Source organism: Anabas testudineus, chromosome 19, assembly GCF_900324465.2.
Source record: "Anabas testudineus chromosome 19, fAnaTes1.2, whole genome shotgun sequence".
Lineage (NCBI taxonomy): Eukaryota > Metazoa > Chordata > Actinopteri > Anabantiformes > Anabantidae > Anabas > Anabas testudineus.
In genome coordinates this window covers 12816881-12841081 of record NC_046628.1, presented here as the reverse complement: position 1 = coordinate 12841081, position 24201 = coordinate 12816881, and the positions used below count along the sequence as shown (strand labels likewise).

Below are 24201 nucleotides of genomic sequence, written 5' to 3'. Positions count from 1 at the left end.
GGACTGTTTGTGTGGATCTGCCAAATAGAAATATTTGTGTGTGCGCTTTATAAGATAAAGTGTGTAAAGTAAGTATGTGAAGAGTGACGTTACAGAAATCCATGCAGCATGAGTGTGTGAACTAGACTGAGTAATAATTCAATATTATCTTTCATCAACTTTCACCAAAATCATATTGAGGAGGAAGGATCATGTGGAGATTATGTCAGTAGCTGATTCTACCTAAATTAATAATCCTAAGCAATCTGTAGTTATAAAATAACAAAATTAGTTATTGATGAAGTTAAATTATTCCGTTGTTGTTTTTTTATTCGCCAGCACAAGTCAAACACAGTTTAAATGTACAGGTGTATCCATCGCCATCCAATACAAACTGATATCATCCATGCAGCCTACCTCTTTGAGACAGCCCATGAAGTTATTGCTGACTGGAGAACCAGGCAGGTCAGCCGTGCTGGGGCTCCCCCCCACGTAAAAGAAGTCATCTGAGCCCAGCATCGTGTAGTCCTCCTGGGTATAGCCTGTGGTAGTCAGGATGCCATCCACAGAGATGGTCACCTACACAACAAAGCACAGGGAAAGGACACGCTATATACTCACACCAAAGGCAGCGCTAAGCGCTAGCTAGGCGCTGACCAGCCAAATTAGCCCCCGTTAGTCTGGCAACCAATGTGTATGCATTATTTTGGGGAAATGGCCTGATTGGTTTTGGGAATTGGCCGATTGTGCTGTTGGGACTTTGATTTGGTGTGATTGGATTAGTGTTAACTGTGTGGTGTAATTGAGTAATGCTGCCTCTTGACTTTACTGGTCATTACTGGTGTTAGAAATATGCTGCTATGCACTGCTGAATGCCATTCACTCGCTAACCTACTGCTACTAATGTACTCTGTAGCCCCATCTACCACTGATATACTAAATACTGTGAACACGGCTATGTGGTCTGCCTCCTTCTGCCTGTCAACTGCAGTGTGATTAGATCCTGTGTGTGATTAGCATAGACACGTATTTCCTGATACCCAAAGCTTGTCACTCTCCAAATCCAGTATGCTATTCTGTCACTGCATTGCACTGACTTTACAGACATAACACACTAAACCAACACAATCTGTGCAGTGTTACAGCAAAAGGCTAGCCTAATCTTCTGTGTATACCAATTTAACATTTACATACAAAACAAAGACTCAGAGTTACATTTTCTTTAAAGTAGAAGTTGTAATTGGATTTCCTTTAAAGCCCTACCTAACGTGACACTGGAACTGGTGTTTTCTAATCCTTTAACTGGCATCTTCTGCTGTACAATGTCCTGTGTAGGGATGATTCATCAGCACACATCGCCAACCTTGTCATGCATAAGCTACAGTTAGAGATATATGTTGTCCTGATATTCTTCGGTGCATCACTAACAATGTTCAACTGCCCATAAAGGTGGTGAGCTCTTTACATTTACACTACAGTAAGTTCTGTGCCACTGGTGGTGTTTATCATAGCTGAGCAAACTTGCCCAGCCAGCCAGGTGTTAGTAGTAGTAGTATTGACAGGCATCATGCTATCCAGTAGGTGTTAGTAATTGTTATTTTTCTTGTTAGTAATTGTTAGTAGTTGCACTGCTGGCAGCACCAGTGTGACTTGTGTCAGGCCAAGCTGTGTTGGGTTACTGAGGTTAGGGTTAATGACTTCAATGCTGTTAGTAGCTGTGATGATGTTATGTTATTGTATTGTTAGGGTGATGATGGTGTTGGTTAGTTTGTGGTCTTGGGGGGTTTGTTAGATCAGCGAGTCTGAATGATATGACACACGGACGAACAAACACATATTGATGTGTATACACACACACAGGTGTTAGATGGGTTACGGCTCATTCCACACACACGCACACACACATACAAACACACTCACACACTCACGAAATATATAAACATGCAGCCTGTTCCTCTCTTTGCATGCAACCACTGGCAAAGAGGACACAGTCGAGTAAAAACAACAAAGGAAAGGATGAATCAGGGACACCATATAGAACATGCAGTGGTAGAGTGGAAGACAACAAATCAAAAGAAGAAGAAGAATAAAAAAAGAGGGGGGTAGGGGCCTCTCTATCGATTTTTATGGACAAATCAGAGAGGGGAGGGGTTTCTGAGTCACGCCATGCAGGAAGGGAGGCTCGCCATTTGCGTGCAGGTAAGGGATGAGCCAATCGGTACACGCCTATATGTCAGTCACAGAGTGATGGAGTGAAAAAACAGTAGAGAAAGGGAGGGGAGGGGGATTAAAGAAAAAAAGTGGTTGGCAAGGAGAGGGGCGGGGGCTTTTTAAGTGCAAAAGATTACCAACCGCAATTATCCTTTTATTGGTTTAGTTTTGATGTCTATGGTTCAAAAGGAAATAGACACGGGGCAAACCCAAACTAAGAAACAATTAGAATGATATCTACCGAACAATGGAGTTTGTTTACCATAGCGTGTCCAATGCCTGAGTGCTTTGTAGGAGAGGGGGAGAAAGGGAAACAAAAAACTGTGAACAGAACAACTTTGGGAACAAAAAAAAGGAAAGCTAGAAGGCCTCTGGTGAGGTTAGTAGGTTGGTTGGAGTGGTTTCGCTAGGAGAAGGGCACAGGTTAGGTTAGTAGAATGAATCATTCCATGGATGGTGGTTAGTTTCACTAGCAGGTTAGTAACGTTAGTTGTCAAGTTAGTAGTACAAACAAGCAAACGGTTGAGGCAGGGCACAGGTGGGTTACAAGCACCTGAGTGCTAGCGACCCTTGGTGTTCTCTAGTTCCCTCTCTCTCATTCATTCACACACTTATTCACTCTCTCTCTCCCTCACACACACACACGCTCGCGCACACACAATTGAAAAAGCACTCACCTAGAGCTGAAAGCAGTGCTGGTCTGGTGGTTAACCCACTGTAAACTAAGATCAAAACCTCAGGTATTTTCTTCCTATCACAGCATCACTGTAGTTGGACAAAAGACCACTGACATAACTTCTACATTCACTAAAGTCCTTCTGCTGCCCGCTGCCCCTGAAACATCTGCAGCAGTCACTGTTGTTGACCATAGGAATCAGTTTTTGCAAATGAAAAGTATATTATTCTTAATGAGTCTGCCTTTTTTTCCCTAATGAATAAGTTTAGTTAATAAAATTGTCACAAATGTATATGTGCATCATAATATAATCACAAGATGACATCTTTAAAAATCTTGTTTGGTCTGACCAACAGACCAAAACCCAAAGATGTTCAGTTTACAATGACATAATAAAAAGAAAAGCAGCAAATCCTCACGTTGAAGCTGAAATAAACATATGTTTTTGCTACACAAATGATATCATAATTGTTGGTAGTAAATCTTCCATTGATAGCAAATCATTTCACCACTAACTGAAATCTAAGCCTAGCATGCTTTTATCCATATACTAATCTATTTCTTGTCTTTATGTTACTTTCTTCTTCAAGGCCTATCTATGTACGTAGTAACTCATTTTATATCTCCTCTCTCCTTTGCTTTGCTCGGTCACTCACTTCGCCAACTCCTGTTGTCTGGTTACCTGTCTCAGGTTGCGGGTGACCTTGACGTCATGCCAGGCATTGTCGTTGAACTTGCCGTTGACTGGCTCCACCAGAGCCTCGAAGGCCCCGGAGCCTAGGTTGATGACAAGTGACACAGCACCGTTCTTCAGTGCCAGGTTGACGTAGTCAGCTGACTTGCCGGTGTGCAGCATCAGGCCGTTGCGCTGCAGCGTTTTGAAGGAAAGTGTTATTTCATCACTGCTAGATTGGATGGGGTTGGGCGACAAGTCATAGCAGAAGTACTCAGAGCCCTTGAAGGTTGCAACATACTCCTCGCGAGCTGAGAGAGAAAGTGAGAGGTGGAAGAAGGAGAAGAGGAGGAAAAGGAAAAAAAAAGCATTACATTCTTGTTAAACATTATCATTATGATTGGTACAATATACAATCTACGTTGCTTCTTCCCACACTGATCTTTACAATATGCTCAAAGATGATAAAATAGTGGGTGTTCATCAGAGCCAGCTGAGTAGAACAAAGCTCAGCTGGGCCTGGTTAAATTTGATTTGGATGTGCAGTACAGAACATATTGTTTAAGATGCTGAAAATGTTGTTATTGTCAAGCAAAGCCTTACTGATGCCAGCACTTGGAAGAAACACTTCCTTCCATACCTCTAATCGTACCATGGAGTGGTGTGTAAACAAGCTTTGATCACTCATGTGGGTTGGAGATTAAACAGTGTGGATGCGAGAGAGACAGTCGTGAGTCTGTAGCATTCCAAACTCGTTATGAAACCTGCCATCATCTCTTTTGAGAGAACAGCTGTGCTGGCAGTATGAAGTGATGTGGTCTTGTTTGACAACATGGCTCATTTCGTGATGTTCGTCAAATGCCAGGGTGTGTGTGTATGTGTTTGTATGTGCAGTAAAAGTAGAGGTTAGAAAGGTTTTTAGAAAATAACTGATGACAAAGATGGAGAACAGCAGCCTGTAAGCATCATGGCAGCCAAAGCAGGCAGAACTGACCAATTAGAATTCAGAAATAACAGGCAGACAGCCAATAGTAACTTACCTTGTACACCCTTACTGACCCCCAAGGACACTAGACCAAGGTTTTGCAATCCATCATCCTTAAGCTCACACTCTTATCTACATGTTCACACCTACAGACACAGGAGCGCACAGCCATATACGCAAGTCAGCACTGGAAGATATATGCACACCTACACACACATCTGCGTGCAAAAATGATCATACTATTGTGCTGGCATACAGAAGCAGGGGCGACATTATCTGTCGCCTTCACACCCATCCCCCCAAAGCATCACCCTTCCTCCGCATCTTCCTTCCTCTCGCGTTCTCCTCACCATCCCTATATCTCTCACACCTACTTTCAAGTTTCATGCCACCATTCCTCTCCGCACATCTCATTGGCCTCTTTTTCTCCGCTCTGTGGAGCCTCTGGCATAACCACCATCTTGTAGTCCATGATAATGAGGACAACAGAGGGGAATTTAACACACACTAGGTCAGGCTGGAGCAAGACAGACACTTGGTGAGGAACTGCTGGAGAGAACGGGGGGGCTTTGCCACGTAATGAATACACTCAAGTGTAATAGGTTATTAAGGTAGTGAGAGGCAGAGAGAAGAGTGCTGAAATGGAATCGGCTGCACTTGAGTGAATATGACACACAGAGAATAATGAGAAGGAAAAAGTGAGAATATATCACAATTCAAAGAGCAATTGTGGCAAATTGTCTTTCTTTGCTTCAGTTGCATGGAAAAAATCCAAAGTGTGAATGCCAATATATGAGTGAGAAACAACACGTTGTTTGCCAGCATGTGTGAGTTCCACCTAGTGTGTGATTCCTTCCCCAGCATGTTAATTAAGAGTGTGTGTGTGTGTTTGTGTGCATGCCTCAAAAGGAAGAAAAATGCGTGCAACTTTGTGTTCAAGCATATGTATGTATGTGTATGTGTGCTCGGACAAGTATATGCTTTTTATGTGTGCATGAAATGTGTGGGGGTGTGGGTGGGTGCTGGTCTCTGTAAATATTGGTGTATTGCTGTCAGAAAAGCTATTACCAACTCAGGGCCTCAGGCTAGTCTTTACTGAGAGGAGCGAGAGCTAGGAGGAGGAGGGAGACACACACAAAAAGACACACATACACAGAAAGAACAGCCACAAATGCTAACGCAATCACACATACGCACTGACACACGCACACAGACAAATGTAGATGAGGTGGCAGAGTGAGGGGGGCAGCCAAGTTGTTCACAATGAGAACACACGCAGCCGTCCAGAAGCATTCTAGCGGTAATTTACAGAGGTGCCATTAGGTTTCAGTGTGGTGCTCCAGCATTCTGTTGCTAATTTACAGACATGTCATTAGACCAGACAGGAGCACATAAAGCATCTCTGCATCGATCTGGAAGCTCTTGTCTGCAAACACTCACTCCTTGTTCTATTACATCACACACACAGCAGACACAGACACACACACATACACAAATCAGCCAAGAAAATGCATATTAGGTAACAAAAACACAATCATGATCGTGTGTCGTGCATGCAGTAATATCGTGTGTGGACACACCTAATGCTCAAACACACACACACACACACACACACACACTCTCTCTTTCTCTCTCTCTCAAGTGGGCAGGCTGGAGTGGATCTGTTGTAGCTCAGATTAATGGAGTGAGTCAGTATTAGCTCAGAGTAAACAGTGAGACAGACACTGACATACACACCACATGTCACACTTCATCCTGTGGAGAGCACTGTCGATCAAAGCAAGTGAGCAGAAGGATGAAGGAATACAGTGGTAGAGCAAGAACAACGCAAATTAAAGCGAGGGAATGTAAATCTCTCAAGTTGGATGATTTAATTTCCTTTGGAGATTTTTAAGCACTATCATCACTTGTAATTGTGTCTATTTAACAACGTGTTTAAATGATGGTTTCTTGTGGGTTGGTTGTGTGCTTTATGTTAACTCTTTCTGTGCTCTGGGATGTCTCTTACAAGAGAGACCTTGGTCTTAATGACACCATCTGATTAAAGCTAGCATGAAAGGAAAGGAGAGAGAAAGAATAGAAACCCCTTAAGTTGAAGAATTCCCTTTCTTTTGAAGCTTTTTAAGCACAGGTTTCTTATGTTTTAATGACTCCCACTACATGTACTCTGTTAGCTGATTAACAAATGTTTTTGTATGTCGGCTGTGTTGTGAACATGATCTGACTGCAATCCCAGAATAATTAGTTGATTAATTAATCTGTAATTTGACAGAAAAATAATGGTCATTTAATCAAAAATGACTAAATGCTATTTGTTCCATTATAGGGATTTGTGTTTTCTGGTAAATTGTGATGGGCACTATTTGACTATGTTCTGACACTTTATATAGTCTGTGATTAATAAATCAAAAAGGAATCCAAATGTTGGTAGATGAAAATTTTCATTAGTTGCAGCTCTTTGACTGTAAATGTTTTTTTTTTTTTACTCAATTCATCCCTAAAAGAGATTTTTTATCTCTCTGATATTATCAGATGAAACAAAGTTACTAAAAGAAAGAACAGAAGAGAAAGGGAGAGGGGGAAACAGGAAGATATGAAAGTAAGAAAGGAAGAAATTAAGAAATAATCAGGGACATAGTCAAGTAACTAGTATAGAAACGACATAGGTAATTGGCTGTGAAGGCTACAGGTGGACTAAGAATGGGGAGAAACGTAAAGATGGAGGGTGACTGGCACTAGATGGCTAATGAATAAAGCAGTCAGACAGAGTAAATAACTGATCTGATGGCTGCTACTGCTGGGACCAGCTGCAAGCGCTCTGCCCCTCCAGTGATGAAATACACATCACTTCGATTTCTCTGTGTGCTTGTGTGCATATGGCAAGTGTTTGTCCTACTGCTTTGTCTCTTCTCATGGGTCCCCTTTTCAATATTTCATGCACTAATTTGTCATTTCCATGGCAACCCTGTGCTACAGGGGCTACAGCAAATATGAACATGTCTGTGCATGTGTGTTTCAGGGAGAGAGGCAGACAGGAAGAGAGATGGAGAAGGAGGGAGAGGGAAAAAGAGTGATTGAGTGAACAGTACATTATCATGGACAGCTGTACTGAATCAAAATGGCGGATGGAGGCTGGGAGCACATCAGGGGAGCCTACATTATACAGCACCTGATAGAGGGAGCATGGTGGAAAAGACGCAAGATATAGAAAAGGGGAAAGATACACAGGGAGAATTTGAAAGAAGGAATAAAAAAAGGGGAGATGGAGAGACTCAGTGAGATAGCGAACACAAAATGGAAGAGAAGAGGGAAAGAGGTGGAGGGATAGAAAGAGAGACAAGGAATGGGAGTGGCAGAGAGCAAGGGATGAATGCTAGAGAGAATGAACGGGAGAAAAATGCTGGTGTATCTAAATCCTAGTGTAGCAAGCTTCAATCATGGCAGCCCTGTCATTCTAGAGATAGCACACTGCAATTCCCCTGCACCTCGTTTTTAGCCCACCATGCAGTTCTGCTATCAGCTCCTCTCAGACTGTCCACACAAGCAAATGCACACACACACACACACACACACACACACACACACACACACACACACACACACACACACACACACGCAGCATAAACTTAAACACCGTGCATGAAGGCATCTCTACTTAATAACAGGCAGGTGGATTAACTATGCACTTGTACAGTATACAGATAGATGACCAGTGCCGGAAATGTATGTAAATGTATGCTAACATATGCATAGTCTTTATATTAGGTGAAAGTCTGAAAATCCATACAGCCAAGTACACTAAATGCTAGGACTACCGTTTCCATCTCTATTCAGTGATATACAGCATCTGGCTTTGAAACTGATTGGCCTACCACATCACAGCCAAGGGAGCAATACTGTAGAGGAGGATATTACTGTCAGGACACAAGTGACAGATTGGTTGTCTGCAACGCTGAGCTCTTATTCCTCTTTTTGGTGATGTTGTTGTTAAATTGAAGGCATTCACTCCCAACACAGGATTTATGATATAGTTTAAAAAACGGCACGCCTGCCCTGACAAAGTGTTAACAATTCAAATAACAGTGATTAAAAACAGACAAAGGTGTACCACCTGATAAACAGTATGTCAAATTAAAGTTAGAACTGTTTTAAGCAGATATGGTCTTTTTAAGTGAATGTCAAAGTGAAATGTCCTTGAGATGCAAGCAGAACATATCAAAATAATATCATTTTGTTGAATCTCTTGAATTTCATTTCAAGGAAAAACTGTCAACTGCACACTTCCTGCTATTATGTCCAATCTTTTATTTCTTGTCCCTTTTTATTTCTTTTATCTATGCTCATCTTTCTCTGTCAGTCTGTCTGTAGCTTGAATGTGGCCTTCTCTCTGGTACCCAGGGAAACCGGCTTGTTTCCATGACAATGTCTGCAGGCAGAATAGTGTATTTGTCTTAAGCTGGATAAAATCACAAACTAGTTTCATCCCTTTTAGACACACACACACCCACACTCTCACACACACATATACACACAAACACATGTACATACATCATGGCAGATATGCACCAATTTCAGCACCGTACTGTAATGTGCTGATGTTAAATGCACCCACACAAACAAATGATGATGCCCATCACACACACACACACCTAATAAAACCCTCTTATAGCAGGTTGTTAACAAATAACAACAGCATAAAGACCTCTTTTCATAAAGGTAATGTAATGGGTTTTTAATGAATGCTGTGGCTATTTCAGTTGTTGTAGTTATGCCAGACAAGTACCACAAATAAATGAGTGTTTGTGTGTACTCGCGCAGCCTGTGAGTGTGAGTGTGTGCACACTCGTTCCGGTGTTTGTTCTTGTTTTGGCAAACAGCAAAGAAATGAACTTCAAATGCCAGATGGGGTACTGGCGTGAATTGCCAATTGGGCCACTACCCTCAGCACCCGCCCAGACACAATGGAAATTGCTAGAACAGGTAAGAGACAATTGGAACACAGGCTAGCCTGTTTCTTTCTAAAAGGAGAGAGAGAATGTGTATTTGTGTGCATGTGCCAGTGTTGGATGAAGTATCTGCATCACTGATGAATACCATGCTGGCTGATGCGAGACTGTGTCAAGTCGGGAGCCCAAGGAGAGATGCAGCGCCCCTGCTGAGAAACGCTGCAGTCTTATCTCCTTTCTTGTCTCCCTCTGCGTCTCCGACCTTCTCTTTCCACCTCTCTTTTCCCACTTTCTGAATGCACTCCTATCTTTCTTCACCATCACTTTTCTACACTTTTCGCCCACCCCTCCTCCCACCCTGCCTTACACACTCACAGCCAGTCTCGACTCTATCTTTCCCCTTCATCCTCCGCAAATGGGGAGTTTGTTTGATGTCTCTATTTTTACTGGGTGCTTTGGCCTTGTGCGTTCCCTATTAACGTTGCCAATAACGTGTGAAAATGTTAATGTGTATGCTTGCAAACAGCAATGGCAATAGCATGCAATTACCAATAAATGTATACATTTAGCAGTGGGATTGCTAAACAATTCCCATGGTGACTTCGGTAACTGTGCATCTTTCTGATAATGTGGGGTTGGAGCTCCCAATGTAGTGCTGTGACTTTCATTACAAGTGCTGCATGGGTGTTAAGCATTAATGAGTGTTGTAGTACAGTACTGTAATGAGTGTTAGTGGCAGAATTAGTCCCATTAGTGGTGAGGGTATGTCTAGGAAAATTGTACATTTTGCAATAAAACTTTGTTGCAATTGCTTTATAGCTGCTGATGGCCAGAGGGGGCACAACTTCAACTTAGTTTTAACAGTTTTTTGCTTCACAGCTCAAGATGTGGCCATCAGGAGCCAAATTCACGCCAGTCACTCAGGCAGGCAGCCAATCACTAGACACTTGCCTCTTTACACCAAGCGGCTCTCTCTCACCTCGCGTTGGGTGCTGCTCACTTGCTGGTCTTGCTAAATTATGTAAGCATTACAACTACAGTGGTTAATATGTGTATGTGAATATCTTTTAATGTCAACTGTGTAGTATAATACAATATTAATTTCAAAGCTTGCTTGATGATCTTTGATTGAGTGAATTTTACTAGCAGGAACAGACTATTAGGGAATGCTAACTAAATATTTTGGTGATTTTACAATATAATATGTATTTTTCTAGTAAACTGAAAAAAACACCTAAATTCTGGGATAATTTTTACATCTAATGTTTACTAATCCACAGGGACAGTTCTGTCACTACACATACAAGTACAAAAACAATCTAAGTTATCTCCATTCATAACTTTATATGAAGTAAATTTAATTTTCCAATGCTGAATAATCTAATTATATTTTTTAAATAACTAGTCTATAACATTTAAGAATAGTAAAAATACCTCAGCTTGCTAGTCTGAGTTAACGTTTTGAAATTGAAATTCTTTTTTATATAACCAATACACTAAATATTGTTCATTGCTTTTAAAATGTGATCTTCTTGATACTTCACATTGTCTAAAAGATTTTAGATTTTGGGGTTTTTGACCATTGGTCAAATGAAGCAAGACATTTATAGACATCAACTAAACTCTTCTAAATATAGCAGAGAAAACCATTAATTGATGAATAGCCACAGATTACAATTAAAGCACAATTAAAGGAAAAAAAAAAAGAAATAGTTTCAGTTTTGTAAAAAAAAAAAAAAAAGACCTTGTGTGATTTATTATTAGAACTGTTAGATGGTGATGAGTAAGAGGTAGGAGACATTCTGTACTTTGCTGGTACTGACGGGTTCCTCTCGTCTTGGCGTCTGCTACCACTCCCAACCCCACATATGGTGGAGTCAGCACAGAGCTCATATGTTCTGTGTGTGTGTTTTTGTGAGACAAACCAGCAAATGTGTATGTCACAGAAAAACAAAAGAAACAATTTAAAGACACTGAACATATAAGCGTAGCCTGTGCCTGAGTGAAGAGCGCGTCCATCTGTGTGTTTTCGCTATAAGACAATGTGTTAAAATGAGCCACTTTGATTGCTGACGCTTTGTGATTCACAAGTGATGACTCACAATCCACCTCCCTTGAACATGCACTCATACAGGACACACGCGCACTTACACACACACAAACATACAGGCAAACACACCTCGTTCTCTCTCCTGCCTTCATCCACTGACCGTGAAGAATATGTGCAGGCAGTCTTACTCATGCATATTTACACTGAACACACACTTGCTCACCTACTCAGCGGGCACTCTCTAAAGGTTATTGTGTGCAAGTGTGTGTGAGCATGTGTCTGTTTGTTCACATATGCATGTGTGTAAAGGTCACTCTAAGCGAGGTTGACCACTCGTCCATGCCGCGCAGATTGTAGGATTGATATTGAGAACATGTAGACAAACAACCATTATTACCTGGACAAACAACCTCAAAAGTAAAAAATAAATAAATAAAAATAAATAAATACTATAAAAAAGAATAGCTGCCAATTATGTCCAGGAGGCACTCCTCCATCCTATTCAACACAATAACTCATTCACCCAGAACACTTCATGCTCTATTCTTTTTCAGACAGAGAGAACAGAAAGGGTAAAATCTGCTACTTGGATTTAAGCACATTTTCCACCCAGATTATTGCTGCTCAATACTATTCCCAAAAAAAAAAAAAAAAAAAAAAAAAAAAAAAAATTCCATTTCCCCCTCTTCCTTTGGCTGCTCGATACTTATGAAAATCCAATTTGGCTCCGTCTTTTCTTTCTTCGCTCCACAATTCATGTATTTTCACCCACTCCAAATGATTAGTGATCTGTGAGTATCGTTTCCAGAGAGAATGATAGCTGTGTTTTATGGAGAGGGGAAAGGTCCAGGGCTCCCCAACGAATGACTGGGCAGGGAGGGCAGACAGGAGCACCACTGTCCCTTTGCAGATACAGGCAGTTGCTCTACATCACAAGAGAGAAGACGACTCACTTTATTTCTCCCTTGCTTCCTCTCTCCCTCTCTACTCCCTCTATCATTCATTCCTTTAGCTCTTCTCTCACAGGCACAGTCTTTTTTTCTCAATTTCTCCAGCACACACACACACACACACACACACACACACACACACACACACACACACGCATACACAAGCAGACACACATGCTATGTATCTTTCTAAGACACCCTTCCCCACACCCAATCCGCCCCCTCAAAGAAACTCATTTCAGCTCTGCGGCCTCCTCAAAAAGCCTCTTTACGCTGAGCTAACCTAAGCTAGGATTCGTCTGCACCATTTGACAGCCTTTACATCTCAGTATGCAGAGCAAAAACACACTCACATTCACACATACACACACACACACACACACACTCACAGCTTTTTTATGTGTACAGTTTCTGAAAGAGACTTCAAAGGTTTTAGAAAAACAAAATAAAATAAAAAAAAACAGGCACAGTTTGTTCAGCCTATCACAATCCAAACACCCGTAATAGCAAGGGCATTCACCATACACAAACACACCAAATACATTGTGTAATAATGCTGGAAACATATGTTAATACATGTCAGTCTTTAAGTAGGTGATTTAAAATGCTTAGCATTACGCCAGATGAAGCAATTAAATTTTCACTGCCACCTGGATGATTAATGGCAGATATTTTAAAGCAGACACTCCAACACTTGGGGCTCTCTTGGCAATCCAATCACAACAAAAATACTCAGATAGAAATATACTTGTCAGAATAGAAATGTCTCATTGTGATAAATGACTGGAGATGTAATTTCTGCTCTATTCAAGACATTTCTATCGACGAGCTTGGATGAACATTTTATTAAATAGCACATTGCACTGAATACACGGCAACGCATCACAATGGGAGACAGCCGTCATGATGTCCTCTCTCATCCAATCAAAGAGCACAATAGACGCAGATCAGCTTGTCCCGGTCAGGCCTGTCTTCATGTGGGCCAATCAGTGTATTCATCAGCGTCATGCAGAGCTGACCGATCAAGCAGCACCTACCTTCAGATTTTCAAAAGCACCATTCGCAGGAGCTCCAATTCATTCACACGCATGCACGCACGCTAAGATATGGGTACACTCACACACATGAGTCAACTGCTTACCTTCCAGAAACGAAACATTCCAATTTAATGGCAATTGCAAAAAAGAACTTTCTGCAGAGCGCTAAAGGTCTGCAATATACCATACATACAAGAGCCTGTCAATACATCCCACCTGAAACCCATCCAGAACAACCTATTAGCCATACACATGAAAAAATCAGGGGGGGGTACCTCTGAGTTTTCCTAAATTCACAGAGGGTGGTGTCCCAAACAGTGAGAAAGAGGGCAGTAAAGGAAACAAAAAAGGAGAAAAGAGGCAAGAAGACACAAGTGGCAATGTGAGTTTTGTTCATCAGTAAACAATTTTCAACAGGCAGAGCAGTGGAATTTGTTTTTGGGCAGTGTTCAAAAACACAGAACAATTTGGGGGTTATGGTATAACAGTATTGCTTTCATACACTGCAGGAAGATTTCAGAATCACATGCGCTTGCCAATGTATGAGCATAAGCCCATGTGAGAACCACCGACGGCAGTACAGGACATGCTGGAAGCCGATAAAAAGCCATGGATGAATAGCTGTGAAAACTGCCACACTCACTGATTTAAACTCTAACGTAAAGGCGAACATGCACATGTATGTATACATGTGCATTGCATACACACACTAATCGCTCCCATCTCCTCGATCATACTCTTACGTACAGATGAGGGAGAATGAAATGAGGTGGAAGAGTAAAGACCAAACCAAACCATCCATGGAATCAGTTGGTCTGCCCATAGCTCCATTTCCATGACCTGTAGTCTAACACAGCCAAGCGCCATCAAGCCACAGCCATCTACACCCTCCCATTATTCCCTCCCACATCAGCAACCATGATTATAATATTTATATCCCAGCAGAAGTTGCTCTCAGGCTTATCAGTCACTTCAAAAATGTAACCAAAAATAATCTTTAAAGTCCTAATTCTTATTTAATTGTTCCACTGCAAATACCCAAGTTGTCCATTTCAGTTCAGATTAAAACTGAAATTTTGGATGAACCAAATGGGGACACTTTCAAAATAAAGAAATCTCAATTGCAGATAAAAAAACTGACCTTAGTTCAGTGCCTAGAGAGACAACTTCCTCCCGCGCCAGGTGGTGATGAAGTGTGGGAGGGATACAGGGAGTTGTGAGTGTGGGGTGAGGAATTAAGGAATGATGGTATAGCAGAGGACAACAGGAAGTGAGGTAAGAGGAGCCCATACCTTGGTCGCCAATCATCAGGTGTGCCAGACCTTAAAGGAAGACAAGAGCACAGTCAGCACAGCAAAGGATCATGGGGTGTGAAGTTATGTGGGTGCATGTGCATATAGTCTGTGTGCTGTTGTGATACAGGAGATCATCAGTGACATGCTGGTGAAGACTAAAGTTACCTGTGTAGAGGTATGTATGCATGTGTGTGGACGAGTCCTAAAAAATTAACTTAGAAGACACTTACTTATCCTAGTCAACGATCCTATGCACAAAGAGGTATGCACACAGAAGTTTGCACAGAGCCAAAAACTAGGTCGAATACAGTACAGTATTTGTGTGTGTGTGCCTTTGTCACTTTAGATGATTGCACATGGGATGTTGTACTTACCAGATGTCAGCAACCAATCCCTACATACCCACACAGACCAAAATACATTTATGCTCAAGTGCAGTATTTACACGACAAAAGACATAATGAGAACATGAAGGCCAGAAAAGAATAATGCAAAAAAACAGACTAACATAAAAATACTGTTTACATGGGTACAGAGAGTGTGGTAAGGAGTCGTGAAAAAAAAAAAATGATGACAGAGCCAAAGAAATGTGTAATGAAGAATTAATGTAAGAACATGGAAAAGAAGGAATCAGATAAAGAAGCAAGAGATAAGAAACAGCAGAGAGAGACAAATAAACAGCAGGAAGAGAAACTCAAATACCGCCAGACATAGACGGAAATTGACAGATAGAGCGATAGACAGATAGACAGATAGATAGAAGTACAACCTACCTGGGGTGTAGCTGTGCTCTGTAAAGGTGTCGCAGCCAGGCGAGAAGAGAGAGAGACAGACATTCATTAACATGCATGCTCAGCCCTTGGGTTACCATGGCTACTTACTGTACATGCACACCCGTCCAGTGTTACTGAGGTAACATACATGCAAAGTCCACGCAAATGTCACAATGTCTACCATGCCGCACTGGAAGACAAAACTAAGATTTGTTTATAGATTTTACATTTTGGAAGATGCTTTTATCGAAAGGGACTTACAAGGTATAAGGTAAAAGGTAAGGAGGTCTTGTCTAAGGACCCCTACTGGAGGTAGGCCACAGCTGGGATTTGAGCCCCAGTCCCCTGGGGCGGCGATGTTACCACTACTGTATATATACTGTATATATATATATACAGTATATATACAGTATGCACACAACTGCATTTAAAAATGCACATTCGCTCGCTGTGATTACATATGTACAAATAAACATACATAGGCGCACACACACATACCCATCCACACTTGTAGATGCACAGTGTGGAGGGGTGTTGGTGTTACTATACATTCCTACCTGTATGTTTGGATTCAAGAGCCATTTACCCCAGAACTTACCTTGCAGCTGCTTCCTCTCCCCAGAGCCCCCCGACAGATAGCATGCAACACTCACACACACACACACACACATCTCACAATCTCTCCCTCCCTCTCTCTGACTTTCACACATACAGACACACAAGCACTAACATCAACCATGGTGGTAATAATGATGTGAGATAGTAGCGTAAACATGTAGGGATGAATTAGCAATGCAGGAAGACAAGAGGCATGCATGGTACAATACTGACAGAGAGTGTGTTTGTGTATGTGTGTTTGTGTGCATATCAAAGAGTGTGTGTTCATACGTAACTGTGTGTACTCGAAGCTGTGTGCTCATCTGAGTGTTTCCTTGTTTCTGCCCTTGTGCTAGTAGCATGGCAGAAACAGGTGGAGCCATTAGCATGCTAACAGCGATTTGCCCTCAAGGACAATGCAAGCCAGGCCAGGCCTAACAAGCCAGGTTCACTCAGCCTTCACTGAAGGGGCAGAACGGCTTAGATAGTAATTACATATATGCATAGCCCTCCCCACCTTCTCTTGATTTATTTCAGCTATATTTTAAATATCTCAAATATAATTTTTTTTCTAAAACTGACATATTGATGTGTTTTGGAACAAACCCAACGCAAGTACAGCTTCCACACACTGATATGAAAGATGAAAAGAAAGTAATATACTGTCTTTCAGAGACGGAACCTGTTCTCTTAGTTATTAATATTATATTACATTGCAAATGTTTGTAAGCTTGTCAAAAAGCTGCAAAAATATAAGTGTGAATAAAAGTAGATCATTAGGGAGCCTTGAAGACATTGTGTAATTGTAAATGTGTACGGAAACTAGCACTGCCACAGCCAAATTGCTTATTTCTGGCTTCAAACACAATCCTAAGGATCATTTTTTCCTCTAGTAAAGCATATTCATTCCGTATTAAAGATTCATAAGAGATTTTTTTTCTAATTTTCAGAGGGTTATAATTTTATCTCAAAGCTTTATTGTGCAGCTTCAGTGAGGTTGCCTGGTTCAAAATAACATCATATTTCCCAGGTACAATTTCAGCAATAAACCTTGATATCCAACCCTGTCTAACTCTCACTAAATAACTACACAGTGTGGACTTTTGCAACTTGCAAATAATGATAATTTCTAAAGAGACAACCATGTTTTCAACACATACAATCAACATTTTACAAAACCTTACAAGTGGTTAATATAATGTTCTTCAGTCAAAGACACATTTTTATACGTGGTTTTATTTCATGCTCCTTTTGCCATCTACTTCATTTCTCTCAGATACAACCTCTGAATTTTCCTTTCCAGAGTACCTTAGTCTACCAGAAAAAGAGATTTCTTTTGATATACTATAAGTTGGAGTGAGTTACTCACTGGTAGTGATATTGATGCATGGATATTTGCTCAGCCTGCGGATCCTGTGGTCGGAGATATCCCACTGAGCTGGTGTCTTGTCAGACCAAAATGCACAACAGTACATGGTGCCAGTTTAAAAATATTTATGCCAATTTAGACCATAACACAGCACCTCATAAAAACTGCTCTCCCTGAGTTCACAAAATAATACATCACCTTCTCTGTATCTCTGAACTATTTTTAGATAATGACTATCGTGAACTGGAATTCTTTTAAGGTGCTGTTAAACCATGTTGTTCAAGATAAATGTTTTTGATCCATTTGCTATTGTTTATTTCTTTCTAAAAATCTGCTAGTTCACAGGAAAAGCTCCATCTTGTGAATCAGATTCTTGAACTAACGTTGAATTACTGTAATGTACGGTCATTACACTGCTTTCAATTGACCCACTATCTAACCACTATACTCCAAACCTTGCAGTACAGTCTACATTCACTGAAATGTGAATTTGAGAAACCAATGAGAGACCAATGAAATACCTGAAACAACTCACTGATACCTAAACTCACAAAGGAATCTTTGTATTTCCTTTTCAGAATTACACCAACCTCCTTACTATGTTTTATCTTAAGCTGTATTTCTACTCAGTGCATAAAATAATCATTATAATACAGTATTGCTCATACATTCATCCAAGCACAGTACATACAGTACAATACAATACCGCCTAATAGGAACCATTTTTGTAACTACTATTACTAACACATGCAAACTTGTGTCCTTCTCTTGGAATATAAAACAGCTCCTTAAAAGGTATAAGTAGTGTCTTGTGGAGTGATAAAGCGCCAGTCTAAAGCAGGTATTGTATCTGGTGAAAGCCTTTATGTAAAATGTCTGCACCTCCATTTAGCCTGTAGAGCTACACTGCTGTTAGAAACCTCGGCGGTGTGACTAATGGTGGTGGTGTTGGAGTTTGCACACTGTGTGAATGTGTTTCTCCATGTGTTTGTGCTACATGGGTTTGTGCAGGTATGTGTGTGTGTCAGTGCTGTCTGTGTCTCCCACTCTGCCCTAACCAGCAGCAAAACAGCAGACTGGATTAGACTGGTACAGCACTGAGTTTCTGGAGGGAACTGATCATCGCTTCACCTGTCACTTCCTGAATGTACAGGACAGAGGCTCCATGATGCAGCTGCAAGCAGTATGGGTCTAATAGCAGGTTTTTAAAATCATAAATCAGTCTGTCAATAGTTTTGACTTATCAAACTGAGTCTATTAAATGTCAAAGATAATGTGAAAAATGGCCATCCCAAGGCACCTAGACGCCCGAGGTGAGGCGTTCAAAGCACTGTTCTGAACAACAGGGCAAAAGCCCAACATATTTCATGACAATGATACAAAACAAAGAAAAGCCACAAAACCTAACTGGAATGTCTGGCATTTCTTTATGAATAGCAAAATTGCAAAATAGCATTTATCTTCATGATTGATAAAGCTGTAGGTTTTTCACTTTAATTATTTTGTCTATAAAATGTCGGAAAACACCTTTTAGGATTTGCCGCAGCCGAAGGTGATTGATTGACTGACTGATTGATCAATTGATTGACTGACTATGAATGATTAAAATTTATAAAAATAACTGATACATTTTCTGCCAAGCAACTAATGATTAACTCAGTAATGTTGTAGTTCTAGTTAAATGAGTAATTATTTCTCTGTCAGTCGACAAATCATTTTGGCAGTTGTGAGCATAACAAATCAGCTACCTTTCCCACCTGCTAGGAAAAGTCATTAATGCCTTAAGCATGTCTGCATACATAGACACTCTGCACTACAAACACGTATATAAAGCAGATTATTGTGACACATGCTGCCGGGAAGATACTGCCTGTAGTGACTAGAAGGTGAGGTTGAGCTGCAGACAGCGGGAGGGGAGGTTGAAGCTGAGGAATGGGGGTAGGGAAAAAGGCAAGAAGAGCAAGGATGGAGAAATATTTCTAGCATGAGGTGTGCCTATTAGTCCTGTCTCCATGGTTACCTAGGCCACCCCACTGTCCACTAAATGCTAGGGTGTGATGTGCTGTGTGGCTAAAGGGAGGTGTGATGCTGACAGCGGTGCTGGATGATGTGTGAGGTCAACTCAGTGACAAACGGTGACAATGCAGCAAGGCCACTCTGCCATTTTTGGCAGATGCATTTGTGTCATTAAAAAATCAATTGCTGAGGCAAAGCTAAGTGGTATCTTTGGTGTCGGAGAGAAAGAAAAAAAAAACACAGTAGCAGTTTAAAGAGCTATTGATTAAGAATGCAGATTTTCTCTGTGTATGAACTGAAGCAAATCTGACGACACACACAACTAAGCAGCGGAAAATGAAAGCATTTGCAGTATTGGCCATAACAAGGCAGCTGAGTTCATTAAGCAGCTGTTTCATTTTTGTAATGGCCATCATTACACTGCCCTGTGTATTGGCACTTGTATTGACCACAGTCTTGTTTGACAGTATTAAGGGCAGGTGTTCTTGCAGGGATATTCACTCTTATGAAAGTGTACAGTATTTGTTTTGGCTCTTCCCATAATGAACATAAGTTTAACTTTTATATCTGGTTGTTGTCACATGTATTAATATTTATCTCGCACTACTAACAGGACACTATTACCTCTTTTAAATTGCACTGACACAATAACACGTACTATACATGCTCACACATACACAAACTAAGCACCTCAACAGGCTGTAAGCTGTTCAAATTAATGGCAGGCGATAGATTGTACATAATTCATTTCAACACTCTGTGTATGGTACCTGTGAAGGCCGTCTAGAATCAATGCAAATCCATTAACACAGGCAGTCAGGTGTCAGCCATGTAACAACCACTGCTTTCCAGCCTCTTAGTTTCGTTCCAATTAAAGTCTCCCAACACGAACCACCACCACCAATCACGTCTATAATGAATCTACAACACAGTATTTGGTTAGTGTTTTGCCAAACCCACCAACTGATCCCTTTAAAACTGTTACACTGCCAGCCAGGTAAGGCAGAGTTTCAGGAATTTGTCTCAAATCTCCAGACTCTTAAGCTTCACGGTCTGAATGCAGCAAAGAACAGCTGTTCTAAGGCTCTAAGCTCCAGCTCCCCTAAACTGGCTGCACTTCATGGGAGGGGGCTTAGCTCTGAGTTCTTCAGGTACATACTAAATTAGGTGTCAATAGTAGCCATAAAAAATCAATACCACACATAATGAGAATGCATGTCTTGTCCTGTTTGTGAAGGTCTATACACACCAACTGAAGGAAACCGTGAAGGTGTGAATGTCTGTGCTGAAGAGCTGTTTTGTATAAATTTGGAGACACAAAACTGTCCTGTGAGTGCATATATATATATATATACATGTGTATTTAAGTGTACTGTAAGTGTGTGTATGTACAAGATGGGATGCATATGATGGGTCAGCATGGTTCTGGGCCTTACCTTCGCTGCAGTCATTGCCTTGGAAACCCGTGTCAGAGCAGTCGCAGACGGCCTGGTCGTTGACTACGCTGCACACCCCTCCATTTTGGCACTGGTGGTCCGGCCCACAGCCAGCTGTTACTGTGACGCCCTCTGAGCCATCCAGCATCACCACCGAGCCATTGATGCTCACCGCTGTGATCCAGCCACGGAAGGGAGGATGTTCCCGCACTGAAGGGGAGGTGAGGCGCAGGGGTGAAGAGTGAAGTTCTGGCGTCACCCCGCCCATGTAGGTGTGGCTGAATACTGTCATGTCTCTTCTCTTGCTCTTCACTTCCGCCCATCCCTCCAGTCGCCCATCCACCTCTAACGAGGTGTTCCTCCAGTCCCGCTTGACACGCACCGCATGCCAGCGCCCATCACTCACCGCCACGCCTGACTGCAGTTCGGCCGGCTCGGCACAAAAGATGGAGAAACGCAGGCGAAGGTGGCCATGGAGAAGCAGCAGCTCCAGGAAGTCGCAGAAGCCCTCATCATCCAAGTAGAGCAGCAGACCCTCCTGGCTGTGAGTCCGCAGGCTGAAGCTCAGCACACTCTCGCAGCAGGCATTCCACACTGGAAACCGCCCCCATTGGCTGGACACACCTCCAAACTCCAGGACCTCTCCTTGGGCCTGGCCACCCACGCTACACAGGCACAGCCCCAAGAAGAGCAGGGGGGCTGCCGCCCAAACACACACTGCCATCACACTCATACACACACTCGCTCTCGCACTCACACACACCCAGGAGGAGATAGAGGCTAGAGCTGGGGTGTTCCCTCTAGCCTACAGCTCATGGTGACAACTGTAGGGAACTTCACAGAACACTTTTCAGATGCACCTGCTTTCTTGGTTGGGCTCTTTACAAGGTAAGAATCCTACACAGTGCAGCTCCACTGGAGCAGAGGGTCAAACAGGAACTCCCTCCGTCCTTTCAGCACAGGTGGGACATCTCTTTTGGCCTTGGCCTGTTGTTTGTGACTTCTCTGAGATGTTCAGTGTCTTCTCTCCATTCAGTCTTTCATTCTTCACTTCTGACATATGAGATTTCAGGTGTGTCTATTTGTGTGTACATCTGCCTGAATGTTAGATACATGACAAATGGGATGTGAACTCCATCTTTGTGCCCTAGATAGGGCCTTATCCCCCATGCAGGCAACTCCCCACGGAGTAGGAGTATGAGTGTGTGTATGTGTGTGGCTCACACTCCGGTAATGGAGAGAAATGACACCGTCATAGCAGAATTTTCTCCCCCTCCTTCCTGTCTTAGTAGGGCAAGACTTAAAGTGTGTGTGGGCAAATATGTGTGTGTGTATATGTGTGTGTGTGAATGTGTGCGAATGAGGTATGTGTGTCTCTCACTGCCGCGTCATCACTCTCTCCAGCGACCTACAGAGAGAACAGAGACGGCACAATCAGCTAGGGTCACACACACACACACACACACACCGGTAAACATGCACGCAGAGACTCTTGCACACACACAGCATACGCAAACCGAGTCTGCTTTTATTCTCAAATTACTCTATCTCATGCATTTTTGTGGACACACACACACACACACACCACATTGTCACATTACACATTTCACAGGCCCAAATCAAGGCTGTCTATGAACATACTGTACGTACACAATAAAGCTTTTTACTTCCACACATCCTACACAGTAATGAGTTCAGATAAACACCCGCACACACACACACACACACACACACACACAGCATCTCCTCTGTGGATCTCCCATCATGCCGCAGGAGATACCTGCCACTACCTCCCCATCATAAAGCCGATATTTCTAGTCACTTCTCAGACCCAAAACACATCAACCAGCGCCGTTTGTCTTGCAGCTGATTTTTTTTTTTTTGGTCTCTCTGAATTAACGTGCGGGCACCTCGAGCCCCCGTGAAGGTTTCGGTGAGCTACATCACAAAGAGCGGGAGCAGCACCGCGCGCTGCGGCGGATGACTCAAACCGCCTCGCGCTTTATCGAATTAACGGCTTCAGAGCTCGTTTCTCTCTCACACACACACACACACACACACACACACACACACACACACACACACACACACACACATGCACACGCACGGTATGCTGCACATAGTTTCTTCTGCGCGTCTCGGGTCTTTGAGAGGCAAAAAAGCGGCGACATCACGGTTATTGATGGACGAGGTGAATGAATGCGGTTGAAATATCGATTCTCGATTTGCGGCCATACCTCCTCTCCATTTTTCCTGCTACGCGCCCGCTGCCCGGCTACACCGGGGGTTTCAGCCTCATCATCTGCTCCTCAGCGCTTAACTCCAGCTCAGCTGAGCGGTAACACGGTCATTACTAGTTTTTTTTTTTACTGCTTTTCAAGTCGACCTGTAGCGGTGGCGGTGCCAGCCTCGCCCCGGTGAATAAAACACCTCCCGGCACCGTTTCCCTCCGGATACACGCGCGTACAGCCAAGGAAAACAGGACCTACCTCACGCGCATCCTCCGGTTCCGTGGCAACAGAGCCGCGCGCGACTTTTCCATTCGCTTCCCATTTGAGGAGAATCTGAAAGCTGCGCGAGAGAAGAGAGCAGCCGCGCGCCTGGTGGCAGATAGAGCCGGTCTACCGGACAGGGACAAAATTATCACAGGCTCGCCTCCAGGCGACAAGGTGCTATAGCTCTCCCCCTCTCTCTCTCGCTCTCTCTCTCTCTCTCTCTGTCTCCCCCTCGCTCTCTCTAGCTCTCTCTCTCTCTCTCTCTCTCCCCCTGTCTGACTCAGTGTCTCTCTCTCCTCTCTCTCTCTCTTCAGGAGGAAAAGGTGCAGTCTGATGCTCTCCGCGAGACTCGACAGAGGGAACGTCACGTGGCAGCGAGAGCGAAGTAGTGTGTGTGTGTGTGTGTGTGTGTGTGCGCGCGTGCGTGTGTGTGTGTGTGTGTGAGGGGGTGAACTCGAGAGGATGGGCGGGGCCGCGCGCTGCTGCAGCACCTTGGACAGCGCGCACGAAACAGAAACGCAATTACCGGAGGCAGAAAATAAGGAGAGAACCGGGGGTAGATCCGAATGATTAAATCCGAGAGTGACAGTGACGATGGCCTTTACCTCTGTCGTGGTACAGGAGCAGCAATTCTGTGAATTGTGCAGTGGAAGGACGAAATGAAAAGGAAAGGCCGTCTCAATTTACAAATCTCTCTCGCCCTGTTTCTGTTT

The 24201-nt window shown here is 42.7% G+C and overlaps 1 protein-coding gene across 19 annotated transcripts in view; it reads right to left on the bottom strand.

Moving 5' to 3' along the window:
- Positions 1-23681, bottom strand: part of nrxn1a (neurexin 1a) — a 52432-nt gene extending 28751 nt beyond the window's left edge. For 5 of the 19 annotated variants that reach the window (XM_026351697.1, XM_026351699.1, XM_026351704.1 and 2 more), the window contains exons 1-8: positions 23483-23681; positions 20994-22401; positions 15576-15593; positions 14800-14829; positions 13783-13794; positions 3549-3850; positions 2453-2476; positions 397-558 (exon numbers count right to left, since the gene is read on the bottom strand). In XM_026351697.1, coding sequence (XP_026207482.1) covers positions 397-558; positions 2453-2476; positions 3549-3850; positions 13783-13794; positions 14800-14829; positions 15576-15593; positions 20994-21726 — 1281 coding nt within the window. In that variant the 5' untranslated portion in view covers positions 21727-22401; positions 23483-23681. Of the gene's footprint in view, positions 1-396; positions 559-2452; positions 2477-3548; positions 3851-13782; positions 13795-14799; positions 14830-15575; positions 15594-20993; positions 22402-23230; positions 23307-23482 lie in introns of those variants that run through there. The other 14 variants (XM_026351709.1, XM_026351710.1, XM_026351702.1 and 11 more) reach the window with 10 other exon arrangements.
- Between the last annotated feature and the right edge of the window lie 520 nt (positions 23682-24201).